General features: G+C 50.6%; 1 protein-coding gene across 1 annotated transcript; it reads right to left on the bottom strand.

The window, feature by feature from the left end:
• Positions 1 to 898: 898 nt before the first annotated feature.
• LOC124516613 (5-hydroxytryptamine receptor 5B) lies at positions 899 to 14,728 on the bottom strand. The gene is made up of 2 exons (XM_047086036.1): positions 13,952 to 14,728; positions 899 to 1,231 (listed from the first exon to the last, which is right to left on the bottom strand). The coding sequence occupies exons 1-2, from the start codon at positions 14,726 to 14,728 to the stop codon at positions 899 to 901; spliced, it is 1,110 nt and encodes a 369-aa protein (XP_046941992.1).
• Between the last annotated feature and the right edge of the window lie 7,391 nt (positions 14,729 to 22,119).

The raw sequence follows: 22,119 nt of genomic DNA, 5'->3' as shown, positions 1-22,119 counted from the left end.
CAAATCCATATGCTGAAGAAGGTGGGAACATTTGTCACAGCTGCTCTCCCTTGTACAGAAGCAGAGAAAGGGCCCCACTGGGGTCCTCAACACTGGCGACACGGTGAGATCACTTGGGGAGATTTAAAAAGCACTCGTGCCTGCAATTCACCATGCTCCCCCCCACCCCTGAAATGCCTATTTGGTCCAAAGAACAATCTAAGCACCCAGCAGTGTCCCTCACTGATGAAAAAGAAAATCATCTGGAGAAGTCAATAACAGAAATTGCCAGCCCTCTTCTCTGAAAGTCTCCTTCAGTAGATACGGCTGCATGGGACACTTCTTTTAAAAAACCAAAGTTCAGATGATTCCCGTCTCCCAGACTGGGATACACCACCTTGGAGGGTGGGGAAGAGAAGTTGAATTGGGTGGATAGAGGGTGGGAGAAGGGCTGTTTCACAAATGAGACAGTCTCCTGAGTGGACCCCCAAACAGGCCCCTGGGCTCCGTGCTGCGGGACCCCCCGCCCCCGGCCCCGCCGGAGAAATAGGGTTTTATGCGAAGGAAAGGCAAGCCAGCTTGGACTCCCCTGTCAGTTTCACCGGTCAGCAGTCACTGCCAGGAGCGCTGTCTGAAAAGGATCCCGGGGCAGAGGTCCGCTCAGTGGACAGACTGCCGTGATCGATTGGCAGTGTCTGTCACACATCCGGAAAGGGCACACCGCAGGCTTGCCAGACGCTTTCTGCAGAGCCCTTGGCGTTGCTGCTCCTCCGGTTCAGGCCCAGCGGTGCGGCTCTCACACGTCAACACCCCGCCTGGGGGGAGAGGCTTCCAGATGACTGGGGTGGTGGGGGGGGAGGCGGGGGCCCTGCCCACCTGCCCACAGCCCCCCACCTGCACGTCTCTCCAGGCCCCGCGTTCATCTCTGCCTGCTGAAGAGACTCTTGAAGGCGTTGTTGTAGTTCTTGTTAAATGCCGTGTAGATCAGGGGGTTGAAGAAGGAATTGGAGTAGCCGAGCCACAAGAATATGCTTTTCCAGATGGGGGGCAGGCTGCAGGCACAGAGGGGGCTGATGAGCTCCGCCAGGAAGAAGGGGATCCAGCACAGCACAAACACGCCAATGAGAATGCCCACCATCACGGCCGCCCGCTTCTCCTTCTGCTCCCGCCACGAGTCCCCGCTCATCTGAAAGGCCACCACCGGGCGACGCGCCGTGAACACCATCTCAGCCTCGTGAGGGGCCTCTTTCACCTTGGGACAAAGGAAATGTGCCGTTAACACCGAAAACACAACACTGGATGCTAAAGCAACGTGGGGTGGCTCTCGTGAGGCCAACCCCTCCCCCACAGCCTCATTCAAGACCCATCTATCCATAATCCGTCACAAACGTTCAGTGAAAAGGTTCCTGAGACTGTAGGTTAAACTAAGCCCCGAAGGTTCTTCCGGGAGTGAGAGTGGCGGTCCCCACAATGTCAATATGATATAAAAAGAGAGGGAGGCAGTTAAGAGCGGGAGCCTCGTGTCAGACTCTGGCTGGAGTCCCAGCCCCACAGGCCATGTGTGAAGCTGGGTGACAAAAGTCCTCTCCCCGGTAAGGACACCATGGAGGTGAACTGGGAATGTGCTGGGTGTGCCATTCAATGCTCATGGAGTGGGCTGGGTCGGGGACTAGGACCCCAAATAGAACAGCCTTGATCCAGGCCAGGCACCAAGTTCGCAGCTGGAGAGGCAGCCTATAAACCTCAACATTGCAAGAAATTGTACAACTATGTGCTAGATGGATTCAATTCGGATTTGGGGGTACTTCTGTACTGCCTAGCTTTGGGGGCACCTGGGTGGCTCAGTCGGGTGAGCGTCCGACTCTTGGTTTCGGCTCAGGTCATGATCTCACAGTTCGTGGGTTCGAGCCCCGCATCAGGCTCTGCACTGACAGCAGGGCTCCTGCTTGGGATTTTTCTCTCCCTCTCTCTCTGCCCCTCCCCGGCTTGGTGTCTCTCTCTCTCTCTCTCTCTCTCTCTTTCTCTGTCCCTCTCAAAAAATAAATAGATAAGCATAAAAAGTTTTTAATTCAAAAAAAAAAGACAGGGGCGCCTGGGTGGCTCAGTCGGTTGAGCGTCCGACTGCAGCTTAGGTCATGATCTCACAGTTCGTGGGTTCAAGCCCCGCATCAGGCTGTGTGCTGACCGCTTGCTCAGAGCCTGGAGCCTGCTTCGGATTCTGTGTCTCCTTCTCTCTCTCTGCCCCTCCCCCGCTCACGCTTTGTCTCACTCTGTTTCTCAAAAATAAATAAATGTAAAAAAAAATTTAAAAAAAAAGACAGCTGTAAATGCCTTTGTGGTAATAATTCACTACTCTTTAAGGAGTCCCCAGCACAATGTCCACCCTGTCACCCCCATCCTTTGGCTAACTCCTATTTACTTCTTGGGTCTCAGCTTAGAGGCCACCAACCCTCTCAGAGTGGCCTTTGTGACCCTCTAAACTCAATCACATTGTCCTCTTCCGTAGCAATTTGTGTGACTGTGGCTATTGCATCTGCCCCGCCCCCGCCCCAGTCCAAGCTCAACAAGGGCGGGGACTGTGTCTTCTAGGACTGTGTGCCACCTGCCTGGCAGCAGCCGCCATGCCTGGCAGGTGCTCCGGGAAACAGCTGCTGCGTTAACGAGTGACCATGACAACAGGAGGGTCCGCATCTGCATTTCCCTTCCTGCCCAGATGCTGCCAGCCATGGCCCACCGACACTGGGGGCACCCAGGGGCGGGAGGCTTGGGAGCAAGGGTTGCATCTAGCTTGGACACCGCTGGAAGCAGCTGTGGGGACAGCATCACGGCCGTGGAGCACAATACAGGGCCCCCAGCCCATTCGCCGTCTGCTCTCATTGGGTTAGGATGGCCAAAGCCAAGTGCTGCAGGACCCCCCGGGGGGCCTGACCCATGCAAACTTGGGACCCCACCCTGGGAACCACCTTCGAATTCAGTGCCTTCTGCTACTTCCCCCACCACCCCCAGCTCCTTTCGTGGGAAAATCACTACACCGGCCTGGAAAGAGATCACGAAGACGTGGACAAAGAGTCCTTGCCTTTGCCAGCGCCCACCTGGCTTCCTGCCCGCTGCCTGGAGAGAGACAATGACAAGGAAAGTGATGGCAGCATGGGAACAAACAGCATTTCCCCCTCCCCCCCCCTTGCGCCCCCAGAGCGGCCAGCCAGAACCCCTCTAATGAGCCTTTCCAAGGTTTGCCAGCCCCCCATGGGCAGGTATGAGCCCCATGTCCCCACTCCTCTTCAGAAGAGGCGGTACTGATCGGCTGATTGCCTCTTGATGGACCATCAAGTCACCAGACAAGTCTGAGCCACAAAACGTGCCTTTCTGAAACCGCCTCATGAATATTTAACAGTCTACTATGGAGGGGATCATGTTATCAGAGCAGGAGCGGAAGCGAGAGGTGATGCATTTGTTTCTCTCCCACGGCGCTCCCGCTCCATCCATAATGGGCACTTTTCCAGCCACTTCTCTGCTGACCTACGTGGCCTCCCAGGCACTGGAGTCCCTCCTCTGGGTAAGGCAAGTTCTAATTCCTTGTTATGCTGTTGAGGGAATGAAATGGGGTGAATTCAGTTCAAAGGGCTCCTGGGGGAAGAGAAACAGAAAAGGCAAGTTCACTGACCAAGGAGGTTTAAAATACCAGGCCTCCAGCACCGCGGCACGACGTGGCAGAACCCGAGTCTGTCCCGCCTCAGCATCTGTTCGCTAGAAGTAAGCTCACAGCTTTCCACCTGAGCCTGCTGCACTCTGTGCAGAGAGAGACAGAGAGGCTGGGAGACCCTGGAATCTTTCCAGAAACAGCTTCAAAGAAACTGAGTCAACCTGGGATGATCCTGGTTGGCGAGGGGACTGGGTAGCTTGGCTCTTCTCGTTTGAAATGAGATATCCAAAAGGGGCTAAGGGCAACTCTAGAGAAGTTACTCTAAGACAGACAAGATGCTAAACGCTTGTGACGGATAACTTTATTTCATTCTCACATCAGACTTTCGAGGTATTCATTACTATTATTATCTCCATTTTGGAGTTGAGAAAACACTCTGAGAAGTTACATGCCTTGTCCAAGGTCACCCAGTTGCTTCTTATAAGAGCTGGAAGTCAGACTTGAATATCTGGACCCAGAGACCACACTCTTAATCCCTATATGTTGTTCCGCGCGTTTAGTAAACGTGATTGCTCTGAATAGGTTCCGACAGAACCTATCTTAAGGATATTTATGCCTGGAAATGTTTTCAGAACTGACATGAAGGGCTTCCTGGTGATTTCTCTGGCCACCAGCTCTGGGGCCACCCCTGAGCTTCTCCATCTCTCCTCTTTGGTCTTCTCTCTCCTCAACCTCCTCACCCCAACTTCCCTCTACACCCCTGTCTGAAAACTGACCATCTGGGCTTAGAGGCCTCTGACCTCTGGTTAGAAATCCGCTCATGTGCAGACAAGAATACGGGCTGGTGAAAGCATACAGTCAGTGGGTCCTGCTGAAAAAGGAAAGGTGATCTCAATACACAGAACTTTGGGCATGTCAAATGCCATGGCCAAGGCCACACAAGCAGGGCAAAATGCCAGACCTTCCCGGCTCTTGACGGTTGTCTGGTACGTGGCTAGGCGGTTCCACACACTGTCTTATTCAGTAATAACAGCGACCAGGAAGGAGGGGATGAGGAAACCGAGGCTCAGAGCAAGTTAGTGATTAGACAGGATTACCATCCAAGCCCCCACTTCTACATCTGTAACCGTGAAGAATCTTGTCTGTACTGTAGGCCTAGTGTGAGGATCACAATGAGGCACAGTGCATAGTAGGACCTCATAAATGTCAGCCTCCTGTCCCCTTGTTCCTTCCTTCTCCTCTAATAAAAAAAAAAAAAAATTCTAGTGGGGCACCTGGGTGGCTCAGTCGGTTAAGTGACTGACCAGCTCAGGGCATGATCTCACGGTTCATGGGACTGAGCCCCGAGTCGGGCTTTGTGCTGACAGCTCTGAGCCTGCTTCCAGTTCTCTGTCCCCCTCTCTCTTCCCATCCCCCACTCACATCCTGAGACTTCGGCTCAGGTCATGATCTCATGGTCCGTGGGTTCGAGCCCCGCGTCGGGCTCAGTGCTGACAGCTCAGAGCCTGGAGCCTACTTCAGATTCTGTGTCTCCCTCTCTCTCTGTCCCTCCTCTCTTTCTCTCAAAAATAAATTTTAAAAATTTTTTAAAAATTCCAGCTGCTGGGGCTCCTGGGTGGCTCAGTAGGTTAAGCATCCGACTTTGGCTCAGGTCATGATCTCACAGTCCCTGCATCAGGCTCAGTGCTGACAGCTCAGAGCCTGGAGTCTGCTTCGGATTCTGTCTCTCTCTTTCTCTCTGCCCCTCCCCTGCTCATGCTCTGTGTCTCTCTGTCTCTCAAAAACAAATTTTAAAATTTTTTAAAAATATTCCAGCTGCCAAAGAAAGAACCCACAAACATTTTTCATCCTCTAATGTTGTTAACATCCTAACAAGGAACAGGAGAGGAAAGCAGAAAGAAGCATTGTCCCAATCACTTGTGGAACAAACACCAGTTGGTGCTGTGACCCCACGGGTAGGACAAGAGTCTCCATGAGGCAGGTGTCAGGGCAGCCACGCTAATCCCAGTGGTGAATCAAGGCCTACGGCCTCTAAGCGAGGAGAGAGGGCATAGAGAGTTTCCTGGTTCGGGCTGAAGGCACCCCGGATCGTAAGTGGAACCCCCTGTTTCTAACCAGAGCTCGGCAGGTCAGGACCGAGAATGCCTGGGGCTCCAGTCTCTCTGCCCCAGGGTCCACGGGGTGCACCAAGCTCCCCACTGCATTTCCCAAAGGCACGCCAAGGACATGACTAGCCAAAATAGCCCCTCAACATGAACAGAAACTGTCTAGCTTGTCTGACAACATAGAGCAACAAATGTTCTTGGCTGCTTCTCTGGTGGAAAAAAAAAAAAGAAAGAAAGAAAAAGAAGGAAAGAAAGAAAGAGAAAGAAGGAAGGAGAGAGAAAAAGAAAGAGAAAGAAAGAAAGAAAGAAAGAAAGAAAGAAAGAAAGAAAGAAAGAAGGATAAAGAAAGAAAGAAAGAAAGGAGGAAGAAAGGAAGGAAGGAAGGAAAGAAGGAAGGAAGGAAAGAGAAAAAAGAAAGAAAGAAGGAAGGAAAGAGAGAAAAAGAAAGAAAGAAAGAAAAGAAGGAAGAAAGAAAAAGAAAGAAAGGAGGAAGGAAGGAAAGAGAGAAAAAGAAAGAAAGGAAAAAGAAAGAAATAAAAGAAGGAAGGAAGGAAGAAAGAAAGAAAGGAGGAAGGAAGGAAGGAAAGAGAAAAAGAAAGAAAGAAAGAAAGAAAGAAAGAAAGAGAAAGAATGAAAAAAGAAGGAAGGAAGGAAAGAAGGAAGAAAGAAAGAAGAAAGAAAGGAGGAAGGAAGGAAGGAAGGAAGGAAGGAAGGAGAGAAAAAGAAAGAAAAGAAAGAAAGAAAGAGAGAAAAAGAAAGAAAGAAAGAAAGAAAGAGAAAGAAAAAAGAAAGAAAGAAAGAAAGAAAGAAAGAAAGAAAGAAAGAAAGAAAAGGAAGAAAGAAAGAGAAAGAAAGGAGGAAGGAAGGAAGGAAGGAAGGAAGGAAGGAAGGAAGGAGAGAGAAAAAGAAAGAAGAAAGAGAAAGAAAGAAAGAAAGAAAGAGAAAGAAAGAAAAAGAAAGAAAGGAGGAAGCAAGGAAAGAGAAAGAAAGAAAGAAAGAAAGAAAGAAAGAAAGAAAGAAAGAAAGAAAAATTAAGGAAGTTTTCTTGTTAAAAAAAATAAAAGCAGAGCATGCTAGGCTTGAAAAAAATAACTTCTCCTTCAGTGTAATTCTATTTGTAACAGAGTATAGTTTTGCTGAGCTCTTGGGTGTGACCATAACAGAAGGTACAACTGCTATCATTCTTGTTTTTAGAGAACATAGATTTTTGTGGAGAGGTTGGTCACTGTGGTTTGGCTAAGGATCCACTGGAGTTCATGCTGAGAAGGGGAATATAGCTCTGTTTTCAGCTATAATATCATCTGATCTGAAGTCATCCCCTCTTTACGAGTGGATGCCAATGGAAGGGCCTCTGTTGAGGCAAGAGTTCACCCCTGAAATCCTTGGGACCCCAGGACAGAGAGGCCTGGAATGGTGGGGTGGGGAGGAGGGAAGGGGTAGAGGGAGAAATGGAGAGAAGGGAGGTTTTGCCTTTTGCACATGTATTGTCAGCCCTCAGTGTTCCGATGCACCCCCCTGGGGGCCACACCCTGATGACTACAGCCCTGCCTCAGAGAGTCACAGTTCCCACTGCACTGTGGGTTCCATCCCTCAAGAGGGCCAGCTGGGAGCAAGGCTCAGTATCAGTCTTCAGAGATGGGCTTCAGGGAGCACCCTATGCAAATGGCTGACTAAGCACCTACATACCTTTCTGGGCAGCAAGTCCAAAGCTTTCTTGAATTTTCAAGTCATCTGTGACCTACCAGAAGGTTAAGAACCATGGAGTTCTGATCTCAGTGTTCCATTGAGAAGCTCAACCTTCTCCAGGAACTACACGGATTTAAGAAGCAGCTCATTGCAAGGTCATTGGTGAAGACACACGGCGCCTGCACCATATTCGCCTATGCCCCCTTCATTTCCCCTTCTCCCCCTGCACTCTTCCTCAATGATCCAATCAGAGAGAAAAGAGAAACGGAAGTAGAGGTGCAGAGATAGAATGAACGTGATGATGTAAGGAGAACAAAGGAGAAGTTTATAGAAAGGGGAAGGCCAGGGACATTTCTAAAGGGGTCTAGAAAATGCTCCCTGGCAATTCCAAGTATTTCTGAAAACAGACTATTAGGTACCCATCTTAAAGGAATCAAACCATAAACCAGATTTTTGATTACCACTGATACGATTTGATTCATAAAATGTACTTTCCTAAAGTTAAAATAATCTTGCAGTCTGGAATGGAATGTGTTTGAGCCCACAAGTTCTTTTAATAGACAGAGTCAGAACGAGGGCGATGTCCTCTTCCCGGACCCGAGCTCTGGCAAGAGCAAAAGCCCACCAGCAGCTTAGTCTTTGGGATGGTCTGGTGACAACTAAACATTGGACAAAGGACAAAAACAAAAGGGGCTCTGTGCAGATTTCAGTCACTCAAGGTTCACGTACTGTGTGCTTACAGCACACAGACCTGCTAATATTAATATAGACAATTAGCTTAGAGAGGCAAATATTTTATAATATAACATTAGCTAACACTCAGATCCAAGTTGTCATAAACCCCGCAGCTCAATACTACACATTTATTTCGCCCTTTGCTGTTTACAAAGTGCTTTCCCCTTTATTATCCAGTCTCTCAGGACCATTGTATTCTGGACCGACTTCTAGCAGAGCACCTATAAGAGTTTATTCACTTTTTAATGCTATGGTTGTAGTCTACTAACATTAACCCCTGGAGAAGAGAGGTCTTGCTTGCTCATTCCTTGAACCTTCGGAAGCTACTGCACTGCCTGATATATAGGTCAGCAATAGTCAATCAAGTAATTTTGAGCACCATCTGTGTGGTGCTCAATTACACAGATGGTGGCGGTTTTAAAATCTGTCCACAAGTTTCCTGACACTTCTCCAAAGGTAGAGCTTAATTCCCCTTCCGTTGAGTGTGGGCTGGAGTTGGCGACTCACTTCTAGTAAATAGAATATACGGGAAGTGATTGCCTGTAACTTCTGAGACTAGCTCATAAAAGGCATTGCAGTATCTTCCTTGCTGAGCTTTCTTGGAATAGGGGAAGCCAGCCACCATGTTGTGACAACACTCAGGCAGCCTTATGGACACCTCCTGCTAACAGCCATGTGAGTCAGCCATCTTGGAAGGAGAGTCTCCAGCCCCGGTCAAGCCTTCGAATGACTTCTGCCCCATCTGACATCTAGGCCACAACCACAAGAGCCCTTCGGTCCAGAAGGTCGAAGCCATTCCCAAGCCTGACCCACAGAAACAGTGAGTTAATACATGTTTGTTGTTTTACACTCCTAATACATGTTTGTTGGGCTATGTTACTCCAGCAAAAAGTAACTCTTCTGCCTAGGATGGTGAGTAATAGAAGTAAAGAGGACTAAGATAAGAATTCATTGTTTATAACTTACAGGGGTAATTTAAAAAAAATGATAACAAAGATAATACAGCAGCTGTCATGGATGGTTTACCATTTTCAATACTCCATATACACCATTATCTCATTTACTCTTCACAAGAATATTATGAGGCAGGCAGCAGTATTTCCTTTTTACCTATGGGAAAATACAGCCTTGGATTAAGTCACTCAGCTGAAGTGCTAATAAGTCACACACAAAGAACTGAAAATCAGGTCTCCTTGCTTCCAAATCCCATGCTCTGAACCACTGTGCACCGTCTCCCACCGCGTGTTTATTGACTGAGTGAATGAGTGAAAGGTATCACCCAGGGTGGCGTTATCACATCCCTGAGCCTCAGGCATCTTTGCCTCTGTGGGCCCTTCCCCCATTAAGAAGTATTAAAAATTATATTTTATGACTATATTATTAGAAAGACTAACATAATCGAGGCTGGACACATTATTATATATTCATTGCTGCGATATTCATTGTCCCCGTAATTTTAAAGGAAATTAAAAGTAAACCAGTTCCGTGGGCCCCGAAAAGTATGGTGCCTCCGGGTGGTGTGCCTACTTTGCCTAATGAACAATTAGACCCTGGTATCAACTTGTATACAACAATCAAACAATTGAAAAGAAAGAAACTTCTTTTTATAGAATTTGTTTATAGAATTTTATTTATTTTGAGAATGAGAGTGGAGGAGGGACAGAGAGGGAGGGAGAGAGAGAGAGAGAGAGAGAGAGAGAGAGAGAGAGAGAGAATCTCAAGCAGGTTCCACTCTGTCAGTGCAGAGCTCCATGCAAGGCTCAAACCCAGAAGCTGTGAGATCATGACCTGAGCTGAGATCAAGAGTCAGATGCTTAACCGACTGAGCCACCCAGGTTCCCTGAAAAAAAGAAAAACTTTTTGATGTCACATGTTACTGAAAGGCAGATAAATAATCCCCATTGATTCTGCTTTTTTTCTCCTAAACAGAAAGGGCACAGGGCAGTAGGAAACGATCACAATGCATGGGGGTTGCTCTGTGGGGAGCAGAATATACTGTATATGTGGTGCTCAGTCTAGAAAGCGGAAAGCAAGGATGTCAGGGTAGGAATGAAGCCTGCCTCCTGAGAGAAGCCGGCAGTGCCTCTGTGCTCAGATGTTCTGGAACGAACAGAGTCCCGTGCACAGTTTTGAAACGCTGTTCCCATACCCCACCTTGACTGGGATATGACTGCCTCATTCCTATGAAGGTTAGATGCCGTGGGCAGTGGGGCAGCGCTCGGCAGTTAAGTGCCCAGAGGGGAACGGAGGAATGACAAAGTAAAGAACGGTGACTTGAGGTCTGCGACCAGCCTCAGCTTCTCCACTCCATAACTCTGTGGTCTTAGATGACCTAACTTTGTGGCAGCTGAGTTTTATCAACTGGAAGCTGAGAGCTGGTGGCAAAGATAGTTCTCACCAAATATCCCTAGGTTCCCCTGGATTTCACAGCCAGTGGACCGAGAACAGAACCCACACGTGTCCACTTGAGGGTAAGGCGAGTAAAGCTGCTGTATTTCCATATATCTCTTCCCCTTTCACAGCCACCTTGGAAGCCGCCGACAGAGACTTTAGGCCAACCTGGCTGGGCCGTGATGCTTAAATAAGAAGATGAATAGAAAGCATCAAAACAGTGTCCAGAAGAGGGGACTGACTTAATAACCACTGGTTTCTGTCTCTACTGTCAAAAACTGCATTTGTTCCCTCAAAGAATTAAGTCACTGCCCAGGAACTGTGGCTTGGCCCTTTCTGATAATATTTCAATGTTGGGACCGGGCCACAGAATTCCAAAGAAGAGGAGGGATGTACACAGCCCTGTTACCAGAGGCCGTCCGCCTTCCTAAGTGCCTCTATCACCCACAGAAATCAGTACCGACATGTCGGAGTGCAGGAAATGGCACGTGATGGGGGTGGGGAAGGTAGAGAGAGAGTATTCCTGGCATATTATTTTAAATTTCTGTTTGGGGGTCTTAATACTAGAAAGCTTGCTCAGCAGCATTTCCCAGGCATTTGCGTGAGGGCTGGCTGAAGCCTAAAGACGCAGGCCGCTCTCCAACACCCTCACATCTACAATCTCAGCATCACGAGACTCAAGACCCCCAGGCCTGGCCTAGATTGATACCAGAGAACTTGCAGCACCCAAAGCAGAGAACCGGGTTGGCAGGGGGCCCACTGCAAGTGGAAAATCACAATACTTCACCCTGCCCCCCAGAGCTCCTCCTCCCACCCACAGGCCACCCCGGATTGGCCAGGCTCCTGTTCACTCACTTCTTCTCGGTATCACCTGCTGGAACCGGGTCTGTCAAAAATAAACACCAAACCCCGGCTTGGCAAGCCTTTCTGGCGTCCATTTCACCATGATTTCTCTAGGTGCACGTTGGATTAATGTAGCTATTAAAAGTCAGCCCTACCTCGCAATCAGACAGAAAAGCTATAATCACCCCAGGCATTTCCAAAGGACCTTTCAAAGAACGTCATTAATTCTGAATAAAGCTCTCCCCTACCAACACTTTCCAATTATAGTCTTGACATTCCTATTTTATGCTACAAAATCTCTCTGCCATTTAATGAAGAGGGGGAAAAAAAGCCTGCTTTTTAAAACACATATGTTTGAGTAGCCTACGTATCTGAGTTAACTTTCCAAAATTAAAACACAACTAACAATAGAAAACTCACTGTCCCTTTCCTCTGCCCCACCCCCATCGGCAGTCCTTCCTTGGCCATAGGCAGTAGCCCTCCCCTCCCCCACCCGCCCCCTCCACTGTCCATGGTTTCAGCTTTCTGAAGTTTCAGTTATCTGAGATCAACCACAGTCTGGAAGCAGATGACCCTCTTGATTTATCCGGGTCAACAGGAGCCTAACACTATGTCACAATGCCTGCATCATCATTTCACTTCACCCCATCTGGTAGCCATTTTACCATCTCACATCATCACAAGAGGAAGGATGGGTATAGTAAAATATTCGGAGAGAGAGGCTGCATTCACACAACTTTTATTGTTATAATGTTATAATGTTCTATTTTATTATTATATATATTATGGGGCACCTGGGTGGCTAGTCGATTAAGCATCAGACTTAAGCTCAGGTCATGATCTCGGGGTCAGTGAGTTCAAGCCCCAGGTCGGGCTCCCTGCTGACAGCTCAGAGCCTGGAGTCTGCTTCGGATTCTGTGTCTCCCTCTCTCTCTGCCCCTCCCCCGTTCATGCACGCTCTCTCTCTCTCTCTCTCTCTCTCTCTCTCTCTCAAAAGATAATCAACATTAAAAAAAATTTTAGGTGTGCCTGGGTGGCTCAGTGGGTTAAGTGTCCGACTTCAGCTCAGGTCATGATCTCATGGTTTGTGAGTTCGAACGCGTTGTTGGGTTCTGTGCTGACAGCTCAGATCCTGGAGCCTGCTTTGGATTCTGTGTCTCCCTCTCTCTCTCTCTCTCTCTCTGCTCTCCCCCTCACCCCCCCCCCCCCGCTCACTTGGGTGTGCATGCACTCTCTCTTTTGAGAAATGTTAAAAAAAAAATGTAGGTATGTTGCTATCCCTGTGCCTAGTTTATAAATTAAAATCTATCTTAGGCATGTATAGGAAAAGACCAGTATACATGGTTCAGTGCTATCCAAGGTTTCAGGCATCCATGGGGGGCCTGAAAGGTATCCAAGTGGGGCGGGGTGCGGGGAGGGCTTGGAAGGTATCCCTGTGGACAAAGGGCAACCACTCTATTGTATTTGGGAAGGGGCAATAAGTCCTGTTTTTATTCTCCAGGACTTTGAGCCTGCCCCACCCCCCACCCCTTAACAGGGAAAGTCTGGGGCTTGCAGGGTGAGGAGGGAGCTGACTCTACTAGATCCCGGCCCAAAGGCAGAAAGGTCCAACTTTAACTACAAGCAGAGAAGTTCTGCCAAATGCACAGCCCTGCATCTCATTCATTTCCAGGTCCTGCCCAGTGCACACGGCCTGGCCGGACCTCGTTGATCTCTATTCTGCCACCCCGTGTGCCTGGCGCCTCACGTTCTTCATCTCATGTGATCCTTTCTCACCACGAAGTAGGAATGAACTTCTTTAAAGATATGGGAAAGAGGCCCACAGACATTAAGGAACCTCCCCCAATGTCCCAGCTGGGGTTTGAACTCACGGTTCTATGTCGTTCCGAAGTCACTAGAGGAAAGCACTGAGGTTGGGGTAGTGAAAGGAAAGCGACGCTTGGTTCTGTTTTACGCTCACTTCCCTCTTTGGCAGGGAGCTGGCTGATAGAGTTGGAGATTTAGTGTCTGGACTTCAGAGCACGGACCAGGGTGTGGTGGGGACGAAACATACAGGAATGTGCTCATCTGCGGGACGCAGATTTCCAGCCCGCCGCAGTCCCGCTCTGTTTAGTCGGGACCGGGAAGCTGGCGGCTGCACGATTCACACGGACACAGTCACTCCCCCGGAAAGCACCCGAGGGCGCGGCCGATCGGTGTGCCCTCACTACTGCCCCGACACGCTGCCCCTGTGAGCCCCCCTCAGCTTCGTGGATTAGCGGTGGGAGCGCCCCCGCCAGCCCCAGTGCGCGGGTGGGGGAACCCCTTCCCCCGCGCGTCAGGTCCGCAGGTGGCCAAGCGGTGCGCGCCTGGGGCAGGCGATGCGCCCCTCCGCGCGCGCTCCAGGAGAGCAGATGGCAAACTCCCTGTGCGCTCCAGGTGCGCTGGCGGCCAGCCTGGCGGCCAGCCTTCCGGCGCGCGCCCCAAGTATGCAAGCTTCCGCCGCCAACTCTCCCCGTAGCCGAGCTGCCTCCCCACCCAGCGACCCCCTCCTCCAGCCCCCCCGTACCGCAGCACGCTCGCTCCTCACCTGCACCGTGGCCGGCAGCGGCAGCACAGCCCCGCGGCGGCGGCCGAAACGGAACTTGGCCGCCTTGTAGATCTTCCAGTAGACGAAGAGCACCACGCCAAGCGGCAGGTAGAAGGCACCGCAGGTGGAGAAGACGGCGTAGGAGGGTTCCTGGCTCACCTGGCAGCGCTGGCGCCGTGGGTCGTACGCCTCGCCCCAGCCAAAGAGCAGCGGCGCCAGGGCGATGAGCGCCGAGAGCGCCCAGGTGAGCGCGATCATGAGCGCGGAGGCGCGGCGGCGGGTGCGCAGCGTGTACTGCAGGTGGCGCGTGATGGTCCAGTAGCGGTCCAGGGCGATGGCCGCCACGTTCCAGATGCTGGCGGTGCAGCACAGCACGTCGAAGGAGATCCACACGTGGCACAGGCTCCGGCCCAGCAGCCAACGTCGCCCGGCCGACAGCTCGCTCACCAGGCTCAGGGGCATCACCAGCGCGGCCACGAGTACGTCCGACACGGCCGTCGAGGCCACCAAGTTATGAGGCACACGATGGAAGGCGCGGACGCGCAGGATGGTGACCAGAACCAGAAGGTTCCACAGGAAAGTGGCCGCGATCAGCAGCACCAGCAGCGTCACCACCAGCACCGTGAAGACGGAGAAAGGCGGCTCGCGGCCGGGCAGGGCGGCCCCGCCTGGGGTCGACCCGATGACCCCGCCGGGGCTTGGGCTGAAGCTGCCGGCCTCGGATCCCAGGGGCAGGGAGACGCCGGTGGCGGCCACCGTGAGGTTAGCTGCTTCCATGGCGCGCGGCGCGCGGGATCCTGGTTTCCCGGCAGGGGACACACGCGCGCGGCCCGGGGCTCGGTGTGGACCGGGCGGGTGGGGGAGTGAAAGGGGTCGCCGCGTGCCCTGGGAGGACAGAGCGGGGTCCAGGTCGCCCCACCCTGTCCCTCTTTGGGCCGCAGCCCACGCTTTGGCTCCTCTGCCGGGAGCCCTCGTGGACCTCTTTTCCAGTGGAAGAAAAAAGAGTGGGACCCCTCTGGAGTCCAGCTCAGCTTGGCGCGCCAGTCCCTCCCACCTCTCTGCGCCGTCCCCGGGGCAACGGGCTGTCACAGGGCTGGGAATCCGGGAGCGCCGCGGAGTGTCCGCGCGCAGGGGCGGGTTTGGAGAGTTGCCCCCTCCCGCAGCCGGCCGCGGCAGGAGCCTGGCTGCAACCGGGTGGGCGGGTGGGGGTGGCCTGAGGACCCGCCAGCACCAGCCAGGCCTTCACGCAGCCCCACCGACCCCCAACGCCCCCCCAACGCCTCCGCCGGGCGGAGAGAACCCTAACTGCGGTTGTCTCCGGCGAAGGTTCATGATCGCGCAGCAATGCCGTAGCCACCACCTTCTCGGATCCCTGGGATCCGAGAGACAGAGAGACAGAGGCGCCCACCCTCTCTCCTGGCGAGGAGGAGTTCTGGTTTCCGCCAATGACGATCCTACGTATACCCGAACTAGGTACCGAGGTACAGACAACAGCAAGCCCCTAAAGCCGGCTCCACTCGGAGCACTTCTGACCGGCAGGGGCTTCACGGTGCCTTGAGAAGTTCACTCCGGGAAGAAAGGACGCTACTTCTAGGCAGTTTGGCAGGCGCCCCCAACGGGGAGCGTTTGCAGCCTATCCCCTGACCCCAACCCTGCCCACCAACACCTGTCTGCCGGCCCCAACCCTGCCGCCATATCCCTGTTTGTCCTTCCCTCCCTGCCCTTTGCTGTTGCTGACATCCCTGACCATACTCTATGTCTTCCAGGCTGGGGTTATTTTTGTTGACCTGTGAGCAAAGGTAGACACCAATTAGAAAGGTGAAATCACCCTAACCTTCCACCCCACCCCGCTCCCCATTTTCAGTCTCATGCTTTTGAATAATAGTTCAACAATAATTAAATCAACCCAGTGCCGGCACTACTTCTGTGCCCGGGAATCAAAACAGGAACACAGAGCCCAAACGGCCCCTTTTCTTTTCACCACGGCAGAGGGACAGTCACCCACCGGCTTCTTTCTGACACCTGAGGAACAGCCTCAGGCTAAGCAGGGTGCTCAGAACAGCCAGAGTGGGCACGGCACTGAGTCAGCTCCCAGAGAGAGACTTTCTGGAAAAGTCCCCTGAGACCGTAGCAGGTGGAAGGGGTTTCTTCCCGTGAGCGGTCCACTCCTGGCACCTGGGGCAATCTTTGGGGATCCGGACCCGGCAGGGAGGACGTCCCAAGAACGTCCTTTTCCTCTGCTCTCCCTTCTTCATCCATTCGCTTTGTAGATGCTCTCTGCTGTCTGCATACCCTGCCTGGAGGCTCTTGCTTACACACTCAGACTTGATAGCACACTCCTAGGGCATAAAAAGCAACAGGCAAGGAAGTCAAAAACACTTACAGGCAGGGGCACCTGGGTGGCTCAGTCGGTTGGGTGTCCGACTTCGGCTTGGGCCATGATCTGGTGGTTTGTGAGTTCAAGCCCCATGTCGGGCTCTGTGTTGACAGCTCAGAACCTGGAGCCTGCTTTGGATTCTGTGTCTCTGTCTCTCCCTGCTCATTTTCTCTCTCTCTCTCTCTCAAAAATAAACATAAAAAATTTTTTTAAATACAGGCATAAGTGTCAAGTGATCGATAAAATGATCAGAAATGGGCTGTTCAGTGACCACAGAGACAGAGGATGCTGGGGTCAGAGACAAGGCTTTGCACTTACTGAAGCGCAGGGAAGGGGTGTGGATATTGGACAAGATGAATGGAAGGTTGGACCTGGCAGGGGCGTAAAAGTCTGGGGTCAAGGGGACAGATATGCAGGTGTAAATGACAAGGAGCAGGGTTTGCATGTGGCCATGGAAAAAGCTGGATGCTGGGCGGTTTTGGGACAGTGCCCATGATGAGCACAAAATGGGGACGGGCCTTTGAAATACTTTCACGATAGTCTCCCCCTTATTGGACAAGAGTGTAACCAGAGCAAAGACTATCAAAAATGTAAAAGCATCCGTACTGCAGCAGTCAGATGCTTGACTTGCTGTTATTCTCTTACGTTTGCGCCTACCCGCATGCACGTTTTATTAAACCTAAAATCAATTTCTTATTTGGCAGAGTTCGCTTAACGCTCTTCATGTTGCTAGATATTCTCTTCGTAGCTGTACTTTTTATACTGTGCCGTTTATTACTTGAGAGACTTTGAGCAACTTAGGCTCTGTTTCCTCATTTCCAAACCAAGGCGAATTATGCCTGTCAGGCGAGTATTAAAGAACTACAGGTAGGGGCGCCTGGGTGGCTCAGCCGGGTTCCCGCTCAGGTCACAGTCTCAGGGGTCTTGAGTCCCCAGTTCGGACTCCACACTGACAGTGAGGAGCCTGCTTGAGATTCTCTCTCCCTCTCTCTGTCCCTCCCTCACTCTCTTTTTCTCTCTGCCTCTCTCTCTCCCTCCCTTTCTCTCCAGATTAATAAATAAACTTTAAAAACTTTTCAAATAATAATAATAATAATAATAATAATAAAAGAACTACAGTTAGAGGAAGCTGGTAGCACTGGCTTGAGTCAGGGTTCAATACAGGGTCACTGTTGCTACCGTTTCACTCTGAGTTTAACCTTCCATTCCCTTCTCTTGTGATCTTTTGCTGTGGATCCGTGTTTTTACAGTTGTGATCCCTTGAATATTTGCAACAAGAAAACTCGTCCACACAGTTTATCTCACGTGATCCTACCCGCACCCCTTTAGGCCTCATTCCCATCTGCAGTTGGAGAACAGAGAGGTCTGTGGTCTTAACCTGCTGCCTCCCAGCTGGGACTCAGCTCTTCTGACTCCCTGCCCCTCCTGCCCCCGTGTCCGTGACGCCAGGCTGCCCTCTGTACATGGGACTGGGGTCCAGTCTGATTATTTTCCTTTAACTCTTTTATGAAATTTTCGTTTTTGTTTTAGAGAAAGAACGCATGAGCACGAGACGGGCAGGGGCAGAGGGAGAGAGAATCTTAAGCAGCCTCCACGCTCAGCACCCGGGCAGAGCCAGACTCTGGGCTCGATCCCGTCACCGCGAGATCATGACCTGAGCCGAAATCAGGAGTCTGACGCTCCACCAAACGAGCCACCCAGGACCCAGGCGCCCTTAAATATTGTTTTATATAAAAAGTCTGTGTTAGAAAAGGTGCCCCTCAAACATATTTCAAAGTGACTTTCTCACTTTGGTTTCAAGCAGAGGGAACGCCTTTCGAGAGAGGGACAGACTGTAGACCTGATGGTCAGGGGAGGCCAGAGAGTGACATGGGTGCAGAGACCAGGATGGAGTGAGTGAATGAGCCTCGCCTAAGGGAAGAGCATCCCAGGGAGCGGGAACAGCACACCCACCAAAGCCCTGAGAAGAAATATGTTTGAGGGGCACCTGGGTGGCTCAGTCGGTTGATTTCTGCTCGGGTCATGACCCCAAGGTTGTGAGATCGAGCCCCGCCTCGGGCTCTGAGCTGGGCACAGAGCCTGCGTAGGATTCTCTCTCTCTCCCTCTCTCACACACCTTTTCTCTCTCTCTCTCTAAAATAATAATAAAAAAAGAAACTTAAAAAAAAAAAGAAATATGTTTAAGGAATGTAAAGCTTTAACGACACACAGGAACACCCTTTCTGATTAAGAAAATAAACAAAAGGAGAAAGAAATGAGCCACAAAGAATCAAAATATCAATTCAGGCAGGAACGAGCCTTATAATTTAAAAAAGAGATTCTAGATATCCTAATTTTACCTTTTGAATAAAGATATAAAAAATAAACTAAGTGCCTTCACATGTTGCGTTGTTAATAGCAGAGGCCTTTTCTTGGCAGTGAATAAATCTAATTTACGGAAAGCTAAATCAAAAAATAAAGCATTCTCTAGCTCACTGTTCTGCTTTGTCCTCACAACACTTCATGAATTGACATCATGTTGTGTATTTCGGCGCTTTTTGTTACCTGCCTTCCCCAGAAAAATGTTAAGTTCCTCCAAGGCAGGGCGGCTTCTCACTGCTGTATCTTAACTTCTGGTTCTGCGCACGCACGTAGGTGATTGGATGCATTTGAAAGGATGTCTTGAACGAATGAAGGAGGCATTGTTGGGACAGGTGATCCACGGGCCCTGAGCGCCCCACCCCGTTCCGGTAGGACGCGCCGAGGACAGGGCCCTGCGTCACTGACCAGGCCACTTGAGAGAGTTGTGTTTGCAGCAAGGGGCCGTAACAGATGAGGTGACCTCTCCCCCTGGGCAAAGGGGATCCCCCAAGCCCAGGGTTCCTCTCCTGTAACACAGTCGCCTGCCCGTCCGGGTGTCATCACAGGCTCTTTCTATGACCCCCGTGGGATTTGGGGAGCGTGGGGAACCAGCACAAATGAACACGGAGGTCAGGCCGCAGCTTTTGCCCAGAGGAATAAAGTCCTTTGTCTCCGACCCACTGTGTCTGTCTTCTGACAACATCTGTGAACAGTTGCACAGTAGCTTGTTGCTTGCAAGTAAGGTCAAGTCCCGGACCCTGCACGGTACCCGGTTCCCCACAGGCACTTTGCTTGCTGATTTTTAAATTACAACGAGCAAAATCATTTTGCCCCTCGGGGAATTTTCCTTGATACATTGTTCTTCCAAATTTAATAACTGAGGCAAAAGGTAGGAACGGTATGATTGTTCTTTTTACATATTTCCAAATCGTACCTTAGAGAGATTTAATGGATTTATTGTTCTCTAGGCCTCAGCTTTGGAGAAACAAGAGAGAGAGATTGACAACCTCGCCAAAACCAATTTTTCTGTCACTAGAAGAAAACCGTTTAATTGGTGTCTGATCATGTATTTTGTTTTAATTTGCCTTTCTTCAATGGTTAAGCATCCTGCATTCTCCCACATGGTGATATATTTTCTATACATCCTTGTGTAGATCTGTTCGCCCCATTTTAACTACTTTATACAGGAATCCAGGTACTGACCCTAGGAATATTGATCAATTGCAATGTAATTGGGGAGCAGATTTTCATCAGTGCCGTTGTCACATACCTTTTGCGCTATCATTCCTCTCTTTGCATTTATTCCATCACGTCTTGTTGAAAACAGTTTTCTTTTATGGGAGAGGACACGTCGATCCTGCCTCCCTCAATGTCCTTAATTTATTCTGTCATCTTAAGTTGCTTTCCTGCCCTCTCTCGCTGCTATTAAAGTTTACGAATAGATTTAGAAATGTCTCTCTTTGATTCCTCTGGAGTCGTGTGTGACACAGAAGACGATGGTGTTTGGACCCTCCCATCTGCATGCTGGCCGTAATCCCGTCCAGGGAAGCCCAGCCCTGATTACTGAGAGAAAGACATGGTGTCACAAAAGCAGGCCAGATGCTGTCCTGATCCTGGATCCCTTTCATCCCCCAGACAACAAAATCTATCTGATAACCAGAATACAGCAACATGTGCCAGCAGCTGATCAGAAGTATAAACAAAGTTTTCTGGTCTTGCTGGGAGAGAACTCACCTCCGGTGAGGAGAAGCAGAAAAGGCCTCTTTAAGGAGGCAGACTTTTTTTTTTTTAATGTTTTATTTATTTTTGAGACAGAGACAGACCATGAGCAGGGGAGGGGCAAAGAGAGAGGGAGACACAGAATCCAAAGCAGGCTCCAGGCTCAGAGCTGTCAACACAGAGCCTGACGTGGGGCTTGAACTCACGGACCGCGAGATCATGACCTGAGCTGAAGTCGGAAGCTTAACCGACTGAGCCACCCTGACGCCCCGAAGGAGGCAGAGTTTGACCTGGACATTAAGAGGCAGGAGGTTTACTGACAGAGGTGGGGGGAAGAGGAGGAGGGACTACCCATTAGGAAGAGGGTGAGCAAAGGCTTAGAGGCTAAAGAAAAAACAACGACATACCAAACACATGAGCAGAGAATTGATCAGGAAGCACCCAACGTTGCCCAAATGATAGTTCCTTCCATTTTGGCTTGTCAGTTTTTGTTTTTAAAGAAAACATAGGGACAACATTTCTGTCATCTTTTGTCAGCGGATCCTTCCATTTCTCTTTACTACTTTCATTTATCTCCCATGATTTTGTTTCTGTTTTGCTGTTATTAAAAAGCATTCATTCTTTGATATTATTGCCCTTGCGTTCTTCCCGGTGATTTTTTAATATCATTGTATCGGGCTTTTTTTCTAGTTGTTCATTAAGTCTCAAACCAAAGTGTTACCTCCCTTGAGAAGCTGTTCTGATCTCCGCCTCTGCCACACCCCCCAGACTCTGCTGGTGCCGTTGCTCTGACCGGCCCTCTGGAAGCCACTCCTGGGACAGAGACACAGGAAGGAAGGAAGGAAGGAAGGAAGGAAGGAAGGAAGGAAGGAAGGAGAGAAACATTTCTGTCTCTCTACTAGTTGACTGGGTCCTTGAGGATATGGTGGGTCCTCTCCCTGCTCTTCCTCCTGGCATTACTCAGTGCCTGGTGTGGCTCCTTAACCTGCATGGAGGAAGGGAAGGAGGGAGGGAGTGAGGGAAGGAGCGAAGGAAGGAAGGAAGGAAGGAAGGAAGGAAGGAAGGAAATGAGGGAGGGAGGGAGGGAAGGAAGGAAGGAAGGAAGGAAGGAAACGAGGAAGGGAGGGAAGGAAGGAAGGAAACAAGGAAAGGAGGGAGCGAGGGGAGGAAGGAAGGAAGGAAAGGAGGGAGGGAGGGAAAGAGGGAAGGAAGGAAGGGAGGGAGGAAGGGGGGAGGGAGGGAGGGAGGAAAGGAAGGAAGGAAGGAAAGAAGGAAAGGAGGGAGGAGGGGAGGAAGGAAGGAAGGAAGGAAGGAAGGAAGGAAGGAAGGAAACGAGGGAGGGAGAGAAGGAGGGAAGGAAGGAAGGAAGGGAAGAAGGAAAGGAGGGAGGGAGGGAAGGAAGGAAGGAAGAAGGAAGGGAAGAAGGAAAGGAGGGAGGGAGGGAAGGAAGGAAGGAAAGAAGAAAGGAGGGAGGGAGGGAAGGAAGGAAGGAAGGAAGGAAGGAAGGAAAGGAGGGAGGGAGGGAAGGAGGGAGGGAGGGGAGGAAGAAGGAAGGAAGGAAGGAAGGAAGGAAGGAAATGAGGAAGGGAGGGAAGGAAGGAAGGAAACAAGGAAAGGAGGGAGCGAGGGGAGGAAGGAAGGAAGGAAAGGAGGGAGGGAGGGAGGGAAAGAGGGAAGGAAGGAAGGAAGGGAGGAAGGGGGGAGGGAGGGAAGAAAGGAAGGAAGGAAGGAA

The sequence above is a fragment of the Lynx rufus genome, unplaced genomic scaffold (assembly GCF_022079265.1).
Source record: "Lynx rufus isolate CCGP_SWC_20201006 ecotype Redwood Valley unplaced genomic scaffold, mLynRuf1.p SCAF_2, whole genome shotgun sequence".
Taxonomy (NCBI): Eukaryota; Metazoa; Chordata; class Mammalia; order Carnivora; family Felidae; genus Lynx; species Lynx rufus.
This window is presented reverse-complemented; position numbering and strand designations above follow the sequence as displayed.

Excerpts from the sequence above, each read along its gene's own strand:
- LOC124516613 (XM_047086036.1), bottom strand. The coding sequence starts at position 14,728 with ATGGAAGCAGCTAACCTCACGGTGGCCGCCACCGGCGTCTCCCTGCCC. Across the intron at positions 1,232-13,951 it reads CGCTGCCGGCCACGGTGCAG|GTGAAAGAGGCCCCTCACGA; the intron begins GTGAGGAGCGAG and ends CTTTGTCCCAAG.